The sequence below is a fragment of the Heloderma suspectum genome, chromosome 5 (assembly GCF_057233095.1).
Source record: "Heloderma suspectum isolate Gila_16-S chromosome 5, 16-S_ref, whole genome shotgun sequence".
NCBI lineage: Eukaryota > Metazoa > Chordata > Lepidosauria > Squamata > Helodermatidae > Heloderma > Heloderma suspectum.
In genome coordinates, this window is record NC_139462.1 from 123,833,859 (window position 1) to 123,855,180 (window position 21,322).

The 21,322-nt window shown below is 45.3% G+C and overlaps 1 protein-coding gene across 25 annotated transcripts in view; it reads left to right on the forward strand.

Moving 5' to 3' along the window:
• ITFG2 (integrin alpha FG-GAP repeat containing 2) overlaps positions 1 to 21,322 on the forward strand; it is a 98,102-nt gene that overhangs the window by 52,328 nt on the left and 24,452 nt on the right. For 22 of the 25 annotated variants that reach the window (XR_014792512.1, XM_084859949.1, XM_084859934.1 and 19 more), the window contains one exon: positions 5,417 to 5,511. Coding sequence is in view for 23 of the 25 variants with exons in the window: in XM_084859949.1 (XP_084716075.1) it covers positions 5,417 to 5,511 (95 nt within the window). In the remaining 2 variants the exon portion in view is untranslated. Of the gene's footprint in view, positions 1 to 5,399; positions 5,512 to 7,570; positions 16,294 to 21,322 lie in introns of those variants that run through there. The other 3 variants (XR_014792513.1, XM_084859948.1, XM_084859947.1) reach the window with 2 other exon arrangements.

Here is a 21,322-nt window from a genome sequence, read left to right on the forward strand (position 1 = left end):
GATAGCCATCTGTCAGGGATGCTCTGACTTGGATTCCTGCATTGAGCAGAGGTTTGCACTCGATGGCCTTATAGGCCCCTTCCAGCCCTACTATTCTATGATTCTCCATGCTTGGGCCGCTCTGCATTTCTGGCTAGACAGGCAATTTCTTGCATCTAGTCAGGGACGTCAGAGCGGGGGGGGGGGCTGCTCATAAAGAGGCTTCCGTGGTCCCCTCCACACCCCTGGGACTGCCTCCTTTTCGCCCTCTCTGTGCTCTGTGAGCACAGAGAAGCAGCCAGTGTAGAGAGAACCGTACTGGCTTGGGGGGAGGGGATGGGACATAATGCTAGACAGAGAGCAGAGCAAGCTGCTCCAGCTGGTCCAGGGACTACAGAAGCAGGCAAGCTCCCAGAGAGCGAGCGAACAGAGCGAGCGAACAGGGGGAGCAAACAGGAGTTGGCCAGGGGAGTTCGGCAGGGGAGGTCAAGGGGGAGGCCCCTGACTTTTTTTATTTTATTTTTTTTTTTTACTAATTTTTTTTCATTTATTTGTCTTGTAACACACACTTCCACACCAGTGGGACTCTGCTTTTAACCTCTACTGAGTAGAGGAGCAGGCACAGGCTAGTCTAGAACAATCACAAAGCTAGACACAAAAAGGGAAAAGAGGCTATGGAAGGACAAGACTCTCCAGTGGTGGTGACCTGCAAGGTGTGTGCAATGTTTGTTTTCTTGCCTGAGAACAACTTGGCCTACACCTGCAACAAGTGCAAGTTGATCACGCTGCTGAAGGAAAAAGTAAGTGGACTGGAGCGGCGACTGTCAACCCTCCGGGGAATAAGAGAACACGAAGAGTTCTTGGACAGAATGGGGGAACTACAGCAGCAAAGGGCAGACCAGAAGCTTGAAGAGCAACAGCAAGATGAGGCAGTGGGAAATGCTGAGGTGAAGAAAAATGGAGTAGAGGATACTCCTTGGAAAACGGTGACAGTTAGGAGAAGAAGAACTAGACGCCACTCTGCACCAGTGGAAGCGGTGGAGCTGTGGAACCGATTCCAGGTACTTGCAGATGAGACTGGAGGACAGCCTGCAGAGGAAGAATCACAGGGGAACCTGCATGAGAGTGAGCAAGAGGCTAAAGGTCAGTCAAACAGAGGCGATGAAACCCAGGCCTACAAGAAGAAGAAGAGAAGAGTGGTAGTAGTGGGAGACTCCTTGCTGCGTGGGATCGAGACCCAAGTATGTCGCGAAGACCCGTGGACTCGCCAGGTATGTTGTCTCCCAGGAGGACAGATTAGAGACGTGACTGAAAGGTTGCCTGCACTCATAAAGCCCACTGACAGGTATCCCTTTCTTCTCATCCATGTGGGAACAAATGATACCGCCAAGCGGAGCTACGAAGAGATCACGTCAGACTTTGAAGCTTTGGGAAGGAAACTCAAGAACTTTGGGGCCCAGATAGTTTTCTCATCCATCCTTCCAGTAGTTAGAAGAGGGATAGAAAGGGAACGAAAAATACTCCGGGTGAATGACTGGCTACGAAGGTGGTGCCGACGAGAGAGATTTGGATTCTGGGACCACGGGCTATACTTCCTGGAAGATGGGCTGTTGGCTAGGGATGGGTTGCACCTCACAAAGGCTGGGAAGAATGTGTTTGGCCACAGCATGAAGAACTTCATCAGGAGGGCTTTAAACTGAATCCTACGGGGAAGGGAGATGTAATGTTGGGGGTAACAATGGACGTAGGCGCATGCACTGCAATGGAGAGAACAGCTCTGATAGCGCCCAATAATAGTCTTCAGACACAGGTAGGAAGAAAGCCAGACTATGAAGCACATGGTCTTCGATGTCTATATACTAATGCCCAGAGTATGGGAAACAAACAGAACGAACTTGAACTCTTAATACAGGAGGGAAATTATGACTTGATAGGTATAACTGAGACTTGGTGGGATGACTCTCATGACTGGAATACAGCAGTTGAAGGATATAACTTGTTCAAAAAGAACAGGAGGAACAGAAAGGGAGGCGGGGTTGCACTGTATGTGAAAAATACATATCTCTGCACAGAAATACAGGAGGAGGAGCTTGGTAGCCCCATCGAGAGCATCTGGGTTGAAATAAATGGAGCAAAGAATAAAAGGAACCTGGTGGTCGGAGTCTACTACCGGCCACCCAATCAAGGAGAAGACAAGGATGAAACTTTTGAAAAGCAAATAGCCAATGTTTTAAGGAAGCATGATGTAGTAGTAATGGGGGACTTCAATTTCCCCGATATTTGTTGGGAGACAAATTCTGCAAAACATGGCCCCTCCAGGAAATTCCTGACTTGTGTGGCGGATAACTTCCTCCTACAGAAAGTAGAGGAAGGAACTAGAGGATCGGCTATCCTTGACTTGATCCTAACCAACAGAGATGACTTAGTGGATAAAGTAGCAGTTACAGGAACTCTGGGGGAAAGCGACCATGTTGTACTTGAGTTCTTGGTTCTAAGGGAAGCAAAAGCCGAGTGTACTCAAACGCGTACCCTGGATTTTAGGAAAGCTGATTTTAATAAACTCAGAACAATGATCAGTAAGGTCCCATGGCAAGCAATGCTAGCGAGAAAAGGAGTCCAAGATGGGTGGGAACTTTTAAAAAAGGAAATTCTCAAGGCACAATTACAAACAATTCCAACAAGAAGAAAAGGTGGAAGACAACAGAAGAAGCCAATGTGGCTTCACAAAAAGCTTAGGGATGACCTGAAAACAAAAAAGGACACATATAGGAAGTGGAAAGAAGGCCAAGTAACAAAGGAAGAGTACACGCAGGTAGCACAGAATTGCAGGGATGGCGTCAGGAAGGCTAAAGCGGAGAACGAGGTGAGGTTAGCGAGGGATGCTAAAAACAACAAAAAGGCTTTCTTCAGCTACGTGCATAGTAAAAGGCAGAGGAAAGAAATGGTGGTTCAGCTATTAAATAAGGATGGCAAAATGATAACAGAGGACAAAGAAAAGGCAGAGGTGCTCAATTCCTACTTTGGCTCAGTCTTCTCCCAAAAGAGGGTCTATGACCCCCCTGGCAAAGGCGAAGTACAGGCTGAAGGGGCAGGATTGCAGCTTGAGATCGACAGGCATATGGTCAAGGAACACCTCATTACTTTGAATGAGTTCAAATCTCCAGGGCCAGATGAACTGCATCCTAGAGTCATAAAGGAACTGGCAGAAGAACTCTCAGAACCGCTGTCTATTCTCTTTGAGAAATCATGGAGGACCGGGGAAGTGCCAGATGACTGGAGGAGGGCTAACGTTGTCCCTATCTTCAAAAAGGGTAAAAAGGAGGAACCTGGGAACTACAGACCAGTCAGTCTGACATCAATCCCTGGGAAAATTCTGGAGCAGATCATAAAGCAATCCATCTGGAAGCACCTTGACAACAATGCCGTGATTACTCGAAGCCAACATGGATTTGTCAAAAACAAGTCCTGCCAGACAAATCTGATCTCATTTTTTGATCAAGTCACCTCCCTTGTAGACCGTGGGAATGCTGTAGACATCATATACCTCGACTTCAGCAAAGCTTTCGACAAAGTGCCCCATGATATCCTGATGAGCAAACTAGCTCGAAGTGGGCTAGATGAAACAACGATCATGTGGATCCACAGTTGGCTACAGAATCGGACTCAAAGAGTGCTTATCAATGGGACCTTCTCAAGCTGGGGAGAGGTAACGAGTGGGGTACCGCAGGGCTCAGTCCTGGGCCCAGTGCTCTTCAATATTTTTATTAATGACTTGGAGGAGGAGGTGCAGGGAATGCTGATCAAATTTGCAGATGACACAAAATTGGGAGGGATAGCTAATACTTTGGAAGACAGAAACAAAATTCAAAGTGATCTGGATAGACTGGAGTGCTGGGCAGAAAACAACAGAATGGCATTTAATAGGGACAAATGCCAAGTTCTGCACCTAGGAAAAAGAAACCAAATGCACAGTTACAAGATGGGGGATACGTGGCTCAACCACACTACGAGCGAGAAGGATCTTGGAATTGTCGTCGATCACAAGCTGAATATGAGCCAACAATGTGATGTGGCTGCAAAAAAGGCAAATGCTATTTTGGGCTGCATTCATAGAAGCATCGCTTCCAAATCCCGGGAAGTACTAGTTCCCCTCTACTCAGCACTGGTTAGGCCTCATCTGGAGTACTGTGTCCAGTTCTGGGCACCACACTTTAAGAAGGATGCAGACAAGCTGGAGAGGGTTCAAAGGAGGGCAACAAAGATGATCAGGGGACTGGAAACAAAGCCCTATGAAGAGAGACTGAAAGAACTGGGCATGTTTAGCCTTGAGAAGAGAAGACTGAGGGGAGATATGATAGCACTCTTCAAGTACTTGAAAGGTTGTCACAGAGAAGAAGGCCAGGATCTCTTCTTGATCATCCCAGAGTGCAGGACACGGAATAATGGGCTCAAGTTACAGGAAGCCAGATTCCGACTGAACATCAGGAAAAACTTCCTGAGTGTCAGAGCAATACGGCAATGGAACCAATTACCTGGGGAGGTGGTGGGCTCTCCCACACTGGAGGCCTTCAAGACGAGGCTGGACAGCCATTTGTCAGGGATGCTCTGACTTGGATTCCTGCATTGAGCAGGGGGTTGGACTCGATGGCCTTGTAGGCCCCTTCCAACCCTACTATTCTATGATTCTATGATTCTAGTGTCTGGTGGCCATAGGATTGCTCTCTTAATAGATTTAGCATGTTTATAAAATTTAATTGTAGCTATGTATTTAATATTTTATTTATGATTTTAAAATAAATTCTGATTTAAATTTTAAACAGATTTTTAAAATATATAGATTTTATCCACCCTGAGTTACATGGCCACTGCCCTCATAATGCCCGTACTCCAACCTTCAGAAGAAGAGGACTGGACCCTGATACCAAGGACTGTAGAACATTTTTACTCTTTATTTTAACTATTTCCAGAGGGTTCATTTATTAAAAACTATACAAATGCAGTTCACACTGCTAGACTAGTGAAGTTAATTTACTAAGAATCCTTCACAGAGGTATAAGCATCTGTACAGGTATTAGAATCTTTTCCTGCTGACCCAGTAATGCAGGAAAGGGGGACAAGCTTGGAAGTGTTTATGAGTCCTGAAGTATCTTCAAACCATTACATGGATGAACATGAACACAAAAGCTTGCTAGCCTAACACCTCTGCTTTATAGCCTAGGTAGAAGTGGGGGGAGGGCTTATCATACTTGCGACATGGAGGAAAAATTAACATAACTCCTACCCAGGTTCCAGTCACTCCCACTTTACAGCTATGCAGCAGACCCATATTCTGACCTGGGCATCTCCCACCATAATACCTAGTTAGGGCCTGAGACTTCAAGACATTGCTGTTAACAACGAGATTCTCTGTACCTCTTCAGACTTTGTTTTCTTCTAGGGAAGCTCCAGTCCGGGATGTCATTCTCCACCAGACATCAGGAAGAATTCACAACAAGAATGTTTCTACTCATCTCATTGGCAGCATTGGCAGAGGTAAGTGGCAGAAATTCTGGGCTTGGCAAAAATGAGGAAATAAAATGTATTTACTTGTAGATGAAATCTAGGCTGCTTGCATTAGCCAGGTCTAGGGTTGCTGGGTCTCCAGCTTTGGCCCTGAGACTCAAGTTTGCAGATCTGTTCTCAGGACCAGCGAGCCTAACTCTCAGGATTTCCAGCTAGTCTCAAATTACTACTTTGAATTTTTCGTTTTGCAGCAATATTATTTGAAAAGAACTATTCTTATTCACTCATTCTGAAAGAGAAAAGAGTCCATAAGAGGCTCTTTTCCCTCCCCAGAGTTTCCCCCAATTTCCAGCCAGAGGGTGTGGATGAATGCCACTCCCTGCAGGTGATCCGAAGCAGAGCAGAGCATGCTCAGAGCAGGCAGGGGAATGGAGATTAGAGCTACACAAAGGAGACACAAGAGGTGACTTCAGAGAGAGTGACTGAGACCATCTTAGCACCTAATTCTGAAGCAGGATTGGGCACCCAGGATCAGGTGAATTACAGATTGGAGATAACGAGGGGATTCCTCTCCCCACCTCCTCCCAAAGTCTCTGGTAGCCTGCAGTCCAGGGAGTGGGGCTTTTGGAGTGGGTGGGCATCCTCCCTGAGCCAAATTAGGCCTACGGGCCGGGGGTTGCCCACCCATGCTATGAAGCATGAGTACAGTTGCACAGGTTGCCCTGGAACTTTTTGTAGTAAAAAACATGTCTAGATTGTAATGGTGGCAATGTATAGCATTTACTTTCTGGATGTTCAGAGCTCTACACAGACAGGATTTTGCCCCTGGAATATGGTGGAATATGTCCCTAGTACTAAGTTACTTTTGGGGCTGACTATTGCCAACCACAGTGATTTTGTAGAGGAGTCTGCCCTTTTTAAGGTTTCTAGTTTATTTGACTCTATGTCATCTTTGACCCCACCCCCAGTACATCCTTCTCAGTCCTCAGGTGCATTACCTCTGGCCTGCAGGTCTAATTTGGCCTGTAGAGGCTTCCCATCTGGCCTGTGGAGGTTTGCATCATCGCCATGGGTCTGTCCCCCCAGCTCCACAAATCCTGCTCCTACAGATTGGAGATAACAATGGGAAGAGAAACAGCAATGCAGGGGATTCCCCAGGGAAGCAGGAAGAGGAATCCCCCCCTGTTATCTCCAATCATGAATCAGAGATAATGGTGGGGACTCCCTTGTGCTACTGCTTTGCTGTGCGTGGGCTTTCCCGGCCAGAGGACCAAAGGTGGCTTCAGCCATCCTGCCATCTCCACAGTGGGGAAGGGGTAGGGCAAGTGAAGCCCAGACAGAGCCAGCTCAACTCCCTTCACTCCTCCTCCTCCACATGCACCTGACATCCGATGGCTGGTGGAGGTCTAGGTTGGGGGTCATTCCCCCCCTCTTTTGGCTCTATACCCCTGCCTTAGAGTTTGTATCCAGAGATAACCATATCCCACTGGTTCTCTCTATTCCACAATGTTTCTGTTATGCCCAGCAAATCTAGGTTCTCCTTTAAAACCAAGCACTCCAGCTCCTGGCTCACAAGCTTCTAGCAGTAGCATAGAAACATGGTATCCCCCTCCAAATTTATCTGGCATATGATTTTTTCCCTTTGGCCTCCCTGAATATCATGTTGCACTGCACGTTCATTGCCTAATTCTATCCCATCCCCATTTAGATGATCAGTAATATTTTCACCCTCATACCCTATGGATGATTCAACCTAAAACCAATTACCTAGGGAGGTAGTGGGCTCTCCCACACTGGAGGCATTCAAGATGAAGCTGGACAGCCATCTGTCAGGGACGCTTTGACTTCGATTCCTGCATTGAGCAGGGGGTTGGACTCGATGGTTGGACTGGCAAAAGTATAAAGCATTGATTAAAAAGAAAAAATGGCAGGATGGAGTAAGCACTTGGCAAACACTGTTGAAAGCCTCTTATGACAGAGTTACATGTCTTTTTTGGCGTACAGTGACAGGATTAGTGGACAATGTCAGTATGTGTTATGAGTCTGTTATGTGTTATTAGTCCTGAGGAATGGATGCTGTTTTTATCAGGCACTGTTCTCTGATAGCAATATGAGGGCCAATCAGTCTCTGGAAGCTCCAGATGATCTACCCCAATGGCCTGGTGTGACAACAATCGAGGTAAAAGGTCTTATTTCCCAATTGAAGATTAATAAAGCACATGGAATAGATTTTATACCACCAGAACTACTAAAACCTAACATCAACTGGTGGGCCTCTGTGTTGGCTGTGGTATTTACCTGTATTGATTTAACAGGGAAAATCCCTGAGGTGTGAGATACCGCAGTAATCATCCCCCTTATACAAGAAAGGCCCCCCAACTGATCCAGCAAATTACCATCCAATCAGTTTGCTATGTGCAAATTAGTTAATTGTATGCAGAACACCTATATAACAAGTTAATTAACTGGATGGATTAGGAGAATATCTTGTCAGATGCACAAGCTGGGTTCAGACAAGGTAGATCAACTTTAGATCAGTGGTTGGTTTTGAACCATCTAATTGATAAGTAGGAACAACAACAAAAGAGCCTTATATCGATTTATCAATTTAAAAGCAGCATTTGATTCAATTTCCCATATAAGACTTTGGGAAAAATTGGCCGTAATGTCTATAGACAAAAGACTTCTTTCCTGATTAAAAGCCTGTATAATAATACAAGGTTGAGAATATGATGCACAATGAATGGAGGCCTTACAGACCCAGTCTTATCCACTGAAGGGGTCAAGCAAGGATGCATTCTGGCTCCTGTCTTGTTCAATCTATATATCAATGACATTGTTGAATCTTTATCATCCGCAAAGTTTCATGCGCCAAATGTATCCACAAAGAAAAAAGATATTTACTGTATGCAGATGATGCAGTAATTTTAACGCAGACCAAAGTGGGCCTAAGGAGGCTGTTAAGAGCATTTTCTGAGTACTGCCAAAAAGATCATCTCATAGTTAACTGTGATAAAACAAAGGTAATGGTCTTTTCCAGATGTCATAAACCACACAAATGGTATTTGGATAGGCACCTTACAGAGCAAGTTAAAGTATTTAAATACCGGGGAATAGTATTCCAATCTTCCGGGACATAGTCAGCTCAGCATGATTATGTGATAGAAAAAGCTATGAGAAGTACTAGAATGCTACTGCATTTCTATAGAACAAAGGGGCGCAACTTTATTCCAGCAGCACTTGAAGATTTCAAAGCTAAGCCTATAGCTCAGCTGCTCTTTTGGATTCAAATCTGGGCTGATGCCAATTTAAAATCATTGGAAGCAGTGCACTCTAAACTTCTTAGACAGATTTTTGTAGTTCCAAGCTGTGTGCCTAATGCCACTTTGCGGCTCAAAGGTGATGTCATTTCTATCTACACACAGGTGTGGATGAGGACACTTATGTATGCCCCGGCCGTGGGCTTTCAAGATTTAGAGGTGCCGAAAAAATGATAAGCTAGATCCAGGTTTGCTTACAAGGAGACTTTATTGAGTACTTACAGCGCACAGGCGTACCTAGTGGTTGGATCAGACAAAAGCTCTGAACCCAGAAATCTGCTGCAAGATGATTTTTATATCATACATGTTATTCAGGCATAGCAGTGAGATAGTATGATAGGTGCAAGCATTAATTAGAGTTCATCTACAACTTTCCCAGCATAGCCTAACAGGGCTTAGCAACATATCTGGCAGAAGCAAGACTATCGTAATTTTCTCAGCATGGACACCTGTGGCTTAAGATAAACATAGCTTCACTCTCAGGCACATCCTAGGCTCTGATAAGCTAAACAGTACCAGAGCTCGTTAGCATGGAATGTGCTGAGGGGTGCTACACCGGCCTTTGATTCATCTTATGAGCTGAGAGGCCTGACTGCAAGGAGTTGCAGTTAATAACGAACCAAAGCAGAGAGCATTATGGATCTCTAGGCATCTCTAAAATTACTACTAGCTTGCTTACAGGCCCAGGGCCCTACAACTTATTTACTGGTTGCAGCTGCACTCAGTTCCAATGAGCTTGCTTTCCTTAATACAAAAAGACTCGCACAGTAGCAGTTGGATGAAAGCTGTTAACCTGAGGTTAAATCTAGCTGTTTTATCACCCCAACAATTATTGGGCTTAGATTTGCCCAAAGCTAAAGAAATACCGAAACACCATCTGTTGGACATTGAACGACAAAATAGTTCATCCATAAAGAAGAAATTGAGCACTTACCTTAGACAGTCCTTACTTAGTCCTGTTGATAAGTCATTGCTATTTTCACAACACCTTTCATACCCTAAACATAGAATAGCTTTTTCAAGTGCACGTTTTAACTCTCTGCGGCACTTGAAGGGTGCTACAGGAGAATCCCAGTTCAGAATCGGGTATGTGTTTGTGGAGATCGAAATATCGAAACTGTAGCCCATGTGCTGCTGTTTTGCTGTTTGTATAGAAATGCCCGTGAAGCGTTAATTACCCGTTTATTAGTGCCCTATCCATGGCGCCTGGCTGATTATTATGTGAACTTTCTTCTTGAGGACTGTGATAGGTTAGTTATGGCAAAAATGGCAAAATTTTTACCAATTGCTGTTAAAGTGAGGGCAGCAAAGGCATCCTGAGTTTTAAATTGCATAATGCTGGTTTTAATTGTATTTAATATTTTTATCTGTTTGGTAAATCTTTGGTAGATTTTTATGGACACTGGACAGCATTATTGTTCGTTTCAGTATGTATACCTGTATGAATATCTATCTCCCTGACTGAGCTGATGGAGGTGGTCTCAAATTTGGTGCTGATGACTCCCAGAATGATGGTTCTGGGAGCCTCAATATCTCTGTCAGGGCTGCCATGTTTATGGATTTAAGGGCTGCCATGCTGACCATCGGGCTGTCTTAATTTGTTATCAGCCCAACACATGTATCTGGTCACATTCTAAATTGTGTTTTCTGTATTGGACAGGATGGTGGTGGTGGTCTGAAGGCAGGAGATTTTATATCTAGTCCCTTGTCATGTTCAGTCCACTTACTGCTGATATTTAGGCTTACAGTAACTATTCCTTGCTACATTGGTGGGGGATATATTAGTATGCTCCACTCCCTTACCTAACGGATTCCAGACTGCTCTGGGGGATTTTCCGGCTAGTATGGAGGGTGCTCCTAGTGTGGAACAGAGAGATGATCCAGGCAGTTGACAGAATCACTTCTGAGCACCCTCTCCTGCTTTGAAGAGCACATTCAGCTCCTTAGTTCACACTTCAGCTGAGGGCAATGAAGCAAAGGCTTTATTTTTGTAAAATAAATAATGACACAGTGTAATATGTCATGTGTTGTTGTTCATCTGAGGTTGTATTTACCTAATTTTAAGACCTGCTAAGGACCAGATGATTTTTATTATGTCCTGATACGTAAAACCATAGAACTCTGAAGAGGGTGTATTTTATTTTTCACATGACTGTACATGAAACTGTTGAGTGAGGTAATTCAAAGGTTTAGAGTAGAGAGCCTTCAGTATGCTGATGACATGCAGCTCTAGCTCTCTTTTTCATCAGATAAAAGTGAGGCCGGTTTAGAAATGCTTAATCAATACCTGACCATGGTAATAACTGAATGAGGGCCAATAAACTGAAGCTCAGGCCAAACAAGATAGAGTTATGTTCATGGGTGGTTCATCTGTCCAGGTGAGTGGTGTTCAACATATTCTGGAAAGAGTTACATACCCCCTAAAATATCAGGTTTGTAGCTTGGAGGTGCTTATGGATCTATCTTTGACATTAGAGACACAACTGTCTTGTGTGGCATGGAGCACCTTTTACCATCTTAGGCTAGTATGCCACCTACAACTCTATCTGGATAGAGACAGTCTGGCTTCAATGACCCATCCCCTGGTAACTTCCTGTTTAGTTGACTGCAATGCATTGTATGTGGGGCTGCCCTTGAAGATGGTCCAGAAGCTTCAGTTAGTACAAAATATGGTTGCTAGGATACTAACTGGAACTGGGTTTTATGATCTGATTACACCAGTATTGTGTGATCTCTTCTGGCTCCCGTTAATTTCCAGGCCCAATTCAAAGTGCTGTTGTTAGCCTACAAAGCAGTACACAGCTTGGGGCCACAATATCTGAAGAACTGCCTCTTCCTGTATATTCGTAATCAAGCCCTGAGATCATCATGAGAGGCCCTGCTCCAAGAACCCTCACATGCTCAGTTAAGGCATGTAGCTTCTCAGGAGCAGGCCTTTTCAGCAGTAGCCCCCAATTAAGAAATACCCTCCTCAGAGAACTCCTCCTGGTACCTTTTTTGTTATCCTTTTGGCACCTAGTAAAGACCCTTTTATTTTCTTGGGGCTTTTAATCCTCTATATTTTTTTCTCCTATGCTGTATTTTTAAGTAGTTTTAACTCTGGTATTTTTAGTTCTTCCTCTAATGTCCATTTTTGCCTCTGCTGCTTTATTTATATATATGTAAATTTTAAACACTTTATTATAAATCTTTTGAGTGTACAAAGGAACAGGTAGTAGTTTACACATCATTATAGTTCTCATTTTTCTGTTACAGATTTCATCAGTAAGATAAATACACAGAACAACTAAAACACAGCTGTACAAGTGTATTTAGAGTACCAATGCAAATCAAAACAATGATTACATTTTACAGATTTGTGCATAAATGGCAGATGCTATACACCTGTTTTCTGATAGGTTCGTGAAAGAGATAAAGGGTGCCAAATCATGAAAAATGCATCTGGGCTTGTTTGTTCTTTTAAAAGCCTAAGCAATGGCTGTGTGCCAAACCTTTTGGTACCAAACTTAAATTGAAATTACAGCATTATTTTTTTTAGTGTCTTGCAAAAACTAATCTTGCTGCCCCCAACAGAAACAAAATTAGGCCCTTATGCTTTGTTTTTATGCTCTCCCATAAAAATGCCCAACAAGACTATTTTGGGATATTTCGGAATTTGTTGTTCAGAAAGCTTTGGAAGCAAGGTCATCTTTACTCCAGCCACCCACCCCAACCAGGATAGATTTAGTTATCCCCACCTTTTAAGATCAAGTTTAATCTGGGACAAAGGACTGGGCCAAAGTTAAACTGCTTTAGTTTGGATAGGTTCTTTCAGATAGTCACACCCAAGTATTTCAGCGATGTGTAGCGTAGAGTGAAGCCTGATAGGGCCTTGATTTGTTGCTGAACCCCTGGTGGATATTAAAGCAAAGTCATTCCCATTTAGTATAATTAATTTTGAATCCCACCACCTCCGGATCCTCTTGTAGTTCTTTCTGGACCAGTGGGGTTGATGTAAGGGGACAGAGAGATTGGCTCTCAAAGCCTTTGCTCTAAGGAGAGGGCAAATAAAAACGGAGAGAGGGACCATCCCTGCTTAGTCCCTTGATGAAGCTTAATGGGCAGCGCATCTAGCACATTGGCCCTGATAGTTGCACTAAATAATTGATATAACACCACCTCTGCTGCTTTAAATTGATCATTTTATTATACTGCTGTTGTTTTTACGTGGATTTTGGATTTTATTTGTTTTTATTATACATCACCCTGAGAGCCAGAAGCTATAGGGTGACTATTACATTTTAGAAATAAATGTAAATAGTCTGTTTAGCTTGATGTTTTGTCATTGGAGCGCCTTCTCATGGTCATAGAGCTGGGCTCAGCAGCAAGCCTGCCTTACTTTTATACCCCTGGTTAGCTTCCCCCAACATCAGCTGTGGCCAGGTAGATTAGGAGGCCTCATTTAAAAAAGAAAGGGTTGTGGATTAACGGCTGGACTGCACCAGCCTCCAGTGAGTGGAAATGTGAAGGGTGGGCTAGGTCAGTTGAGCCCCTTGGAATGTGATTACCAAGGGTGTGGACAGTGGTTTGGGGTTAAGGAGAGGGTATGGGCAGTTAGAGCCCCACTGGGAATGCAGGAGTCTGACACGCTGTAAGCCTTCCTTAGTGTGCACTTAAAAACTGTAGTGATCTTGGAGTGAAACCTAAACCTAGACTTTTTTGTTTATAAGATGTCTTCTCCACTAGCTAGGTCTGCACTGGACCTTTGGCAATATCAAACTATAGATTCATTCCCCTTCCCCCCATTAAAAATTGTTTTTTGTCTAGGTTTCTGGTTGAGGTTTAACTCATCCACTGAAAGCTTTGCTGCCAGTGCAGAGCTGAAAAAACCTTCTACAGGATTGCCCCTTAGGATTTAACGCCTTTCAAGCAATGCCCATACTTCAGCTTCAAGTGATGCTCGACAAACTGAATAAATGGGCAATGCTTAACATCATACTCTCTCATTGGGGCTCCCCCTCATGTTCACATAGCCAAGCACATCCTATGGCAGTGAATTCTGTATGTTAATTGTGCGTTGTGTGAAGAAGTACTGTCCTGAATCTTCTGACAATCAGCTTCATTGGATGAATCCAAGTTCTAGTATCATGAGAAAGAGAGAAATGCTTCTTCTTTGTGGTCTCTGTGCATCACATATGTGGGCTCTGCGCCTGCACAGAGCCTCAATTTGGGAAATTTCTATAGCTGAGGGGTTTGGGTGGGAACTCCTCCCTCACCATCCCAGTATGCATGTCCCTAGCAGGTTTCCACTTATTGTCTCAGTCCTCTTTCAACCACCATTGTGGCAGCCTCATGAGGGAATTTCTCCTGTGCTCAGTTAGTACTGAGAGTTTGTCATTAAAAGCTGAGGCTTATATTCTCTCTTCTCTCAAAGTTTTATTTCCTTCTTTCCAGTTAAGTATTTCTTTGTTTATTGTGATCTTGTGATCACTCTCACAGGCGTATGACCCTTTGGGCCCCTTTTCACAAGTATACTTGCTGTGGTGCTAAACTATCGCCTTCCAACAGGCATTCATTGTGCCTTTACTGCCTTGGCGAAGGCTACATTGTGGAGGCTTGTCCTCACTGCCTAGCCTTTTCTAAACAGGCGAAGTGAAATCACTCTGACTGGCTGAAAGCTGCTCTCTGGAAACTACCGTTAGAAGCTGTTGAGGGGCCAAAAGGTATGGCGGAGAAGCCAACCTCGCCCTCAGAGACTTTGCCTGCCATGCAGGAGCCTGCTGCAGCGTTGGGGATCGCCTCCTCTCAACGTTGTACTTCTCCGAGTACACAAGATCCTCCCACGCCAGGGCGATCTCTGATGTTTTCACTGATCAAGAAGCTAACAAAAAAGGCAAAAGCTTTTCAACAGGTTAGTCCGACTTCTTTGGAGATTGAAAAGAAGAAGAAAAAGACTTCAAAAAAGCCTAATGACTTCAATCTGGATCAAGCAAGTTCTCTGGGCTCGCATTGTTACAAAGTATGCTTTAATTTACATGGACGTGCATATCACATATGTGTAAAACAAGCACATACTGTACATACCTGAGGGATCTTTTCGCATTGAACTCTGGGCACTTAGGAAAACCTGATACCCCCAAATGCTGAGAGAGTCAGAGACCACAACAAGGTCTTTGAAGGCAATCCTTTGTTTTATTAAAGAAGATTTTTTTAATGAATTAAAATCACACAACAGGGGAATTAGAATTATGCATACATTTGGGGAATTAGAATCATACATAAACACAGAGATGGTTAAAGATAATCAAGCTATCACAATCAAGATAATGGCTTGAGAGCTATGTGCTACCTCCGGTACTGAGGCGGTATGCCTATGTGCACCAGCTGCTGGGGAACATGGGCAGGAGGGTGCTGTTGCACTCGTGTCCTGCTTGTGGGTTTCCTGTCGACAGCCACTTGGCCACTGTGTGAACAGAATGCTGGACTAGATAGACCCTTTGCTTGATCCAGCATGGCTCTTAAGTTCTTAAGCATTTAAAGTCAATAGTGGAGCTAGGTGCACTTGGGCGTAGAAAATTGTGTGTGTGTGTGTGTGTGTTTAAAAGGGCTTTGATAGAAGTGTAGCACTTCAAAGAGCAGTTTTGACTTTTAGCAAGGTATGAGTGTGGGGAGGACGACTGATCATGTGGGAAAGGCATTTCATCTTGGGATTAATTGAATGTGGGGGAACAGACTCTTTGGGGGAGTTGTGAAAGAGAGGGTTTGGAGGAGCAAACACAGCAGTTTGGGAAGAACGTGGATCGAGAGGTGTAAAAGAGCAACAGGAAATTCCAAAGCCAAGGGTTTTTGGAGTCTGGAATGGGATGGAATACTAGGAAAAAGGGAGGAAAAGAGAATAATTGGAATATGGAGCACTTAGAAGGAAAACAGAAGATAATGCAAAGATTTATCTCTCCTTATCTGCTGACTTGTAAAGTGATGGGAGGCTCTGTTGAGTTCCTTCTGGGAAAGACAGGGAGATGGGAGGAAAAGCTGGGGGCGGGGTTGCTCTACTGAGCAGAAATCCTCTTCTTTCCCTCTCTGTGTGTGTTCTATGAATTTGGATTGCTCTTTTTATCCTTCTTCTCTCAGGATTTAGTAATCAAATCAAAACAAGTCTTCTAAGATTGCTCATGGATGTTGGGAAATGGATTTTTAGGTGTCAGACATTAAGGGAAGAAAGAGGTCAATGGGCTGTTCTTTCCTGATGTGAGGAAAAGATGGGAGTTGATGGGTGTATATCTCTGGCTTTCACAGGTAGGGGTGCACGAAAGCCACTTACCTGGTCTCGCAGCTTGCTTCGCGGTGGGGGGGAGGCGCTTCACTGCTCCCCCCGAAGTTCAGGCCGGGGGGGGAGGCTTCCCTCCTTGCCCGGCCGAAATTCAGGCCAGGGGGGAGGCTTCCCGCCTCGCCCGGCCGAAATTCAGGCCGGGGAGGAGGCGCCTCGCCTCGCCCGGCCGCGAAATAAAAAGTTTAAAAAAAAAAAACGCCCCCGTGATAGGCTACGTGACGATTTACGTAGCCTATCACGGCTGACTTTGCAAATCTAGCCGTGATAGGCTACGTTAATCGTCACGTAGCCTATCACGGGGGCGTTTTGTTTTTTTTTTACTTTTATTGGAATGGCGGCAGCGGCAGCCGGTCGAAAGACCGGCTGCCGCCTCTGCCCCTGTCGAAGACCTGCCGAACCGCCGCCAGGACCCGCCGCCGGGAGGGACATTCAGGAAAGGTAAGTCCCATCCCGGGGGGGGGGGGCGGGGGGCGGAGAATTTCTCCCCGAAACTACTTTGGGGGGCCGAATACGTTGGCACTCGGCCCCCCGAAGTTTCGGGGAGAAATTCTCCCCCATCCCTATTCACAGGTCCAGGTGAGCAAGATAGCCAGGGGGATTTTGGTGATGGAAACAAAGGTGACAAAAGAGTTATGTAGGCATGCTTGCTTACACAGTATTGGGTTTTCAGGGTCTTACAGCTGTAAAAGACATTGAATTCTTTATTTTTCCTTTTATTTGGCTTAAACGAAAAGGTTAGAAATAAAGTATTTCATGGTATAAAGTATTTCATGGTGTGGGCTTCTGTAGTTGTTTTCCTGAGGTAAGATCTGAAATTTGCAAGTGTTCACTGAGGAATTAAGGCCATTAGAGCACAATGTCTGGCCAGAAAGTTGTATGTAAGAAGTCTGCATCTGCACTTGGGTTATGAAAGGCCTCAATATCCTATCTGACCTGCTTATCTGACCTGCTTTTCTGCCCTTCTCCAAAACCAAAAACCCTAATCCCCTTCCAGATATGGCCCCTATCTTCCCCAAACAGCAGAATTTGGGGGTAGTTCACAACAACATGCTTCCCCTGCTGTGCGAGCACCTCAGGATCAACAGCAACCTCCACATTCAGTTGCGTCTACCAGCATTCCAACCAGGTCTATGAAGTGCATCCCTTGATTCCAACCGCTCCACTCATCTCTACTTCAGCATCTCAGGTTTGACAGCAACCCTTGGTACCTGCCACATCTTTCACTGCTCTACCAATGCTTCAGGGCCGAATATGGTCCCCTGTGCCAACATCCATACCAGTTGTTCCACCAATGGTATTTTCCTTTATTCCTATGGTGAATCCAGTTGAAATAATGGAATCAATTCCAGTAATGTCAGCGTCAGGTGAGATTTGGGATACATCTCTGGCAAACCCACACACTCCATCACCTTGTTGTTATGAGCTGGAGGACTATGGTGCAGGTTGTGATCGATGTTCACGATCATTGGATTCAGCCTACTCAGTTATCTCTTCTAACAGAGGCCATGTCCCTAGTTTCTACAAGTCAATCAGTTATAGGCACAGGTCTAGATTACTGCTCCATGTGTGGGACACGTGTCCAACCTGGGATATGTGCTACAGGAGACTGCAGGATTGGGATGAATACTGTAACCAGCCTTATGGGCCATACTACGCCCATCACCATCCTGATACTCCTTACTGGGGAGGAAGTCAGTCCTGATGGCAGCCATTGGCTGTGGTGTCAAGACCTCCGGAACAGGAGGAAGTTCCTCGTTCCCTAACGCTGATCACACAATAGGCACTGCAGCTGCAGACTGTGCTACCTGCTCCACTGCGGCCTCAAACTACACAGATGCAGACCACTCCGCAACTCACCCAGCCCTCAGCCACACTACCGAATGCACCGCAGTCACAAACTGCGCAGTTGCAGACCTTCCTAATGTTCATCCAACTGTTGGCCATATAACAGTTGCACACAGGGGGAGACGGCATGTCAGGTTCCAGCAGAGGAATCTCCACTTTCTTGTACAGAAATCTATCAATCTGACAGTACATCTCAGTCATCATGCCCCTTCTCTATCTCTTCACCTGACACCATTGTTGGGTCGAATGATGCCATCTCTCCCACGGAAGACCTAGGACAGTTTCCTAGCCAGGTTCTGGGAATGGCACAGGCCTTGGGTCTGGAGACCGAGCATGTAGCCTCCACAGTGCAAGACCCTGTTCCCAGTGCAGTCAATGCTGAATCCTCTCACCAGTGGCCAGGTGCTACCCTTCATCCTTGCCACCGCTTCTAGGATCTTTCACCAAGTGCATCGCAGTGGCCTGTTTTCACCTTTGTATATGGGGCATAGAGGTGTACCCATATATAGACAACTGGTTATTGGTGGCATCAGCACAAAACCATCTTCTATGGTTGATAGAGGTGACCAGTCTCCTTCAGAGCCTGGGACTTTGCCTCACCATCAAAATGTCTCATGTGCAGCCCACCCCAAGTCTTCAGTTTATGGGGCATTGTTGGACTCTCGATCAGATTGGGCCTTCCTTCTGCAAGACCAAATTAAGGTGCTGACTTTGCTGGTGGCAGAAATCATATTTCACATGTCTACCTCAGCGCTTAAGATCCAGCGCTTGTTGGGTCTTATGGCTGCTACGACATCTGTCATTTTATTATACCTGCTTGCATATGAGACCTCTCCAGAACTGGCTCATATGCCATTTCGATACAGAGTGGGATGCATGCCAGACCAGGCTCCAACTTCCACAAGCTGTCAAGGACTGACTGTGATGATGGACGGTACCAACCAATCTATCTGAAGGTCTGCCCTTCAACCCTCTCCATCCCGAGTAGTAACTACGGATGCGTCACTCTCGTGATGGCTTGGGCTTAACGGTCGACAGACAATGGTTTGGTTGCAGAGGCGAAACAACACATCAGCCTCCTGGAGCTCAGAGCAATGGACAAGGCCCTTCAGGCATCCAAGCAGGCTGGTCCAGGTCACAGCAGACAACATGACAGTGGTCACATACTTGAACAACCAAGGCGGTACAGGATCGCTTCCACTGTTTGCCTTGATGCTCAAGATTTTCAGTTGGTGTTGGCCTCACCAAATCAGATTGCTAGTAATCCATGTTGCCAGAGTGGACAATGTTTTGACCAACCGACTCAGTCAGACCAAGCTAACCTTCCATGAATGGGAGTTGGTCCTGAGGACATTTTTTCAGCACTGAGGTACACTGGAACTACACCTTTTTGCCACACAACACAACGCAGCTTGCCAGGCGTTTGGCAGTCAGGCAGGACTTGGGATGGGTTCGCTGGGAGATGCTTTCATTCTCCCATGGACAGAAGCATTGTATTACCTGTTCCCTCTGTTCCCATTGATCACAAAGCTCCTGGCAAAGGTCAGGACAGATGGCACAAAGTGCATACTAATAATCACTCTGTGGTGGACCCGTCAACCATGGTTTGCCCCGCTCCTCGGAATGGCCCTGGACTGATACCATTGTCTCCTGTCACATCCATCCCTTCTCACCAGGAAGAACAGCCAAATCCGACACCCTTAGTGACTCTTTGCTTGATGGTGTGCAGGGTCAGGTGATGGAGAATGAGGAAGTTCCAGCATCGGTACAGAAAGTCCTCAAAGCAGCAAGAAAGCCTTCTATGTAGCATTCCTATGCTAGGAAATGGACTGCTTTTTCCTCCTTTCCCCGGGATCATTGTTTCCACCGTGCAAATGTAGCCTGCACCACATTCTTTGATTTCTGTGATCTCTATTTGAGAGAGGACTCAAACTGTCCTCTACAAGAGTTTATCTGCCGTTTCTACTTTTGTCTGCCCTCCTGTTGAGGGCTTCTCCATCTTCTTGCATCCGACTGCGAAAAGGTTTCTGAAAGGGATCAGGAATCTCACACCACCAGTTTGCTCAACGGTACTGAGCTGGAGCATTTTCGTGGTATTGAAGGCATTTTCATCCAAACCTTTTGAACTGTGGGCAATTATAGACTTGTACCTTTTCTCCTGGAAGGTGGCTTTTTTGCTGACAGTAACATCAGCACACCATGCTAGTGAACTATACGCTCTCAGAGTGGACCAACCTTAACTTTCACTGAGATAAAGTGGTTCTCAGCCTGATCCTGCCTTCCTGCCAAAAGTCATGTCACAGTTCCATCTTAATCAGGACATTGTTTCACTTGGCTGCCCCTTCAATATCATTGGAATCAACCCTGCATGTGCTTGATGTTTGACATGCTTTAGCCTTTTATAAATCACAGACCAAGCAGGTCAGATGTTTACCTCACCTCTTTGTCTGTAATGGTGTCAAATGCAAAGGCCGACTCAGTGCTTTGCGTCCTGCGTCATAAAGACTATTAAACTACCGTAACAGCTCACTGGACTCCAACTGTCTGGCCCAGTCTAAGCTCACTCTACTCATGTGGTAGCGACGTCAGTCGCATTCGACAAAGGGATTGCCATCCCTGAGCTGTGCTGTGCTGCACCGTCTACCTTTGTGAGACATTCGGGCTAAGGCTGACTATGCGACTGTGCTTTTGGTTGTGCTGTCCTGTCATCTGTACTGTAGTAGGACACTGACCCACATCTGTGTAAGTCTGCTTGCTACTCGCCCATCTGTGTGATGCACAGAGACCACGAAGAAGCAAGACAGGTTGCTATCTGTAACTGTAGTTCTTCAAGTGATCAACACAACCCACCCGTTGTCCCCTCTTTGGTGTCATACTCAAGTTCAATGTTGGGTACCAAAAGTAATTTTCTTCTTGGTTCCGAGGCCACAATATCAGTCTCAAGGAACTGAGGGAAGAAGCGGAAACCAGCTAGGGATGGTAGGGGGAGGGGTTCCCACCAAACTCCTCAGCTATAGAGGTTTCCTGAAGTGAGGCTCCGTGCAGACGCAGAGTCCGTATGTGTGAATGCAAAGGTGACCACTTGAAGAACTACAGGTACAGGTAGCAACCTGTCTTTCTCTCTGTCCCCTCTTTCCATACCATGCATAAATTTATTTAGTTGTATTTTTTTGTAAACTAAAAAGCTCCAAATGCTTGAGGGAAGGTACTCCAAACCTCTGATCATTTTGCAGCTTGTGCAAAATGTGGCTACCAGATTGCTAAGAGGGGCCAGAAGGTCTGAGTACATAATAATGTTTCTCGCCCACTTGCACTGGCTGCCTGTACATTTCTGAGCCCAATTCAGTGTGCTGGTTTTACCTATAAA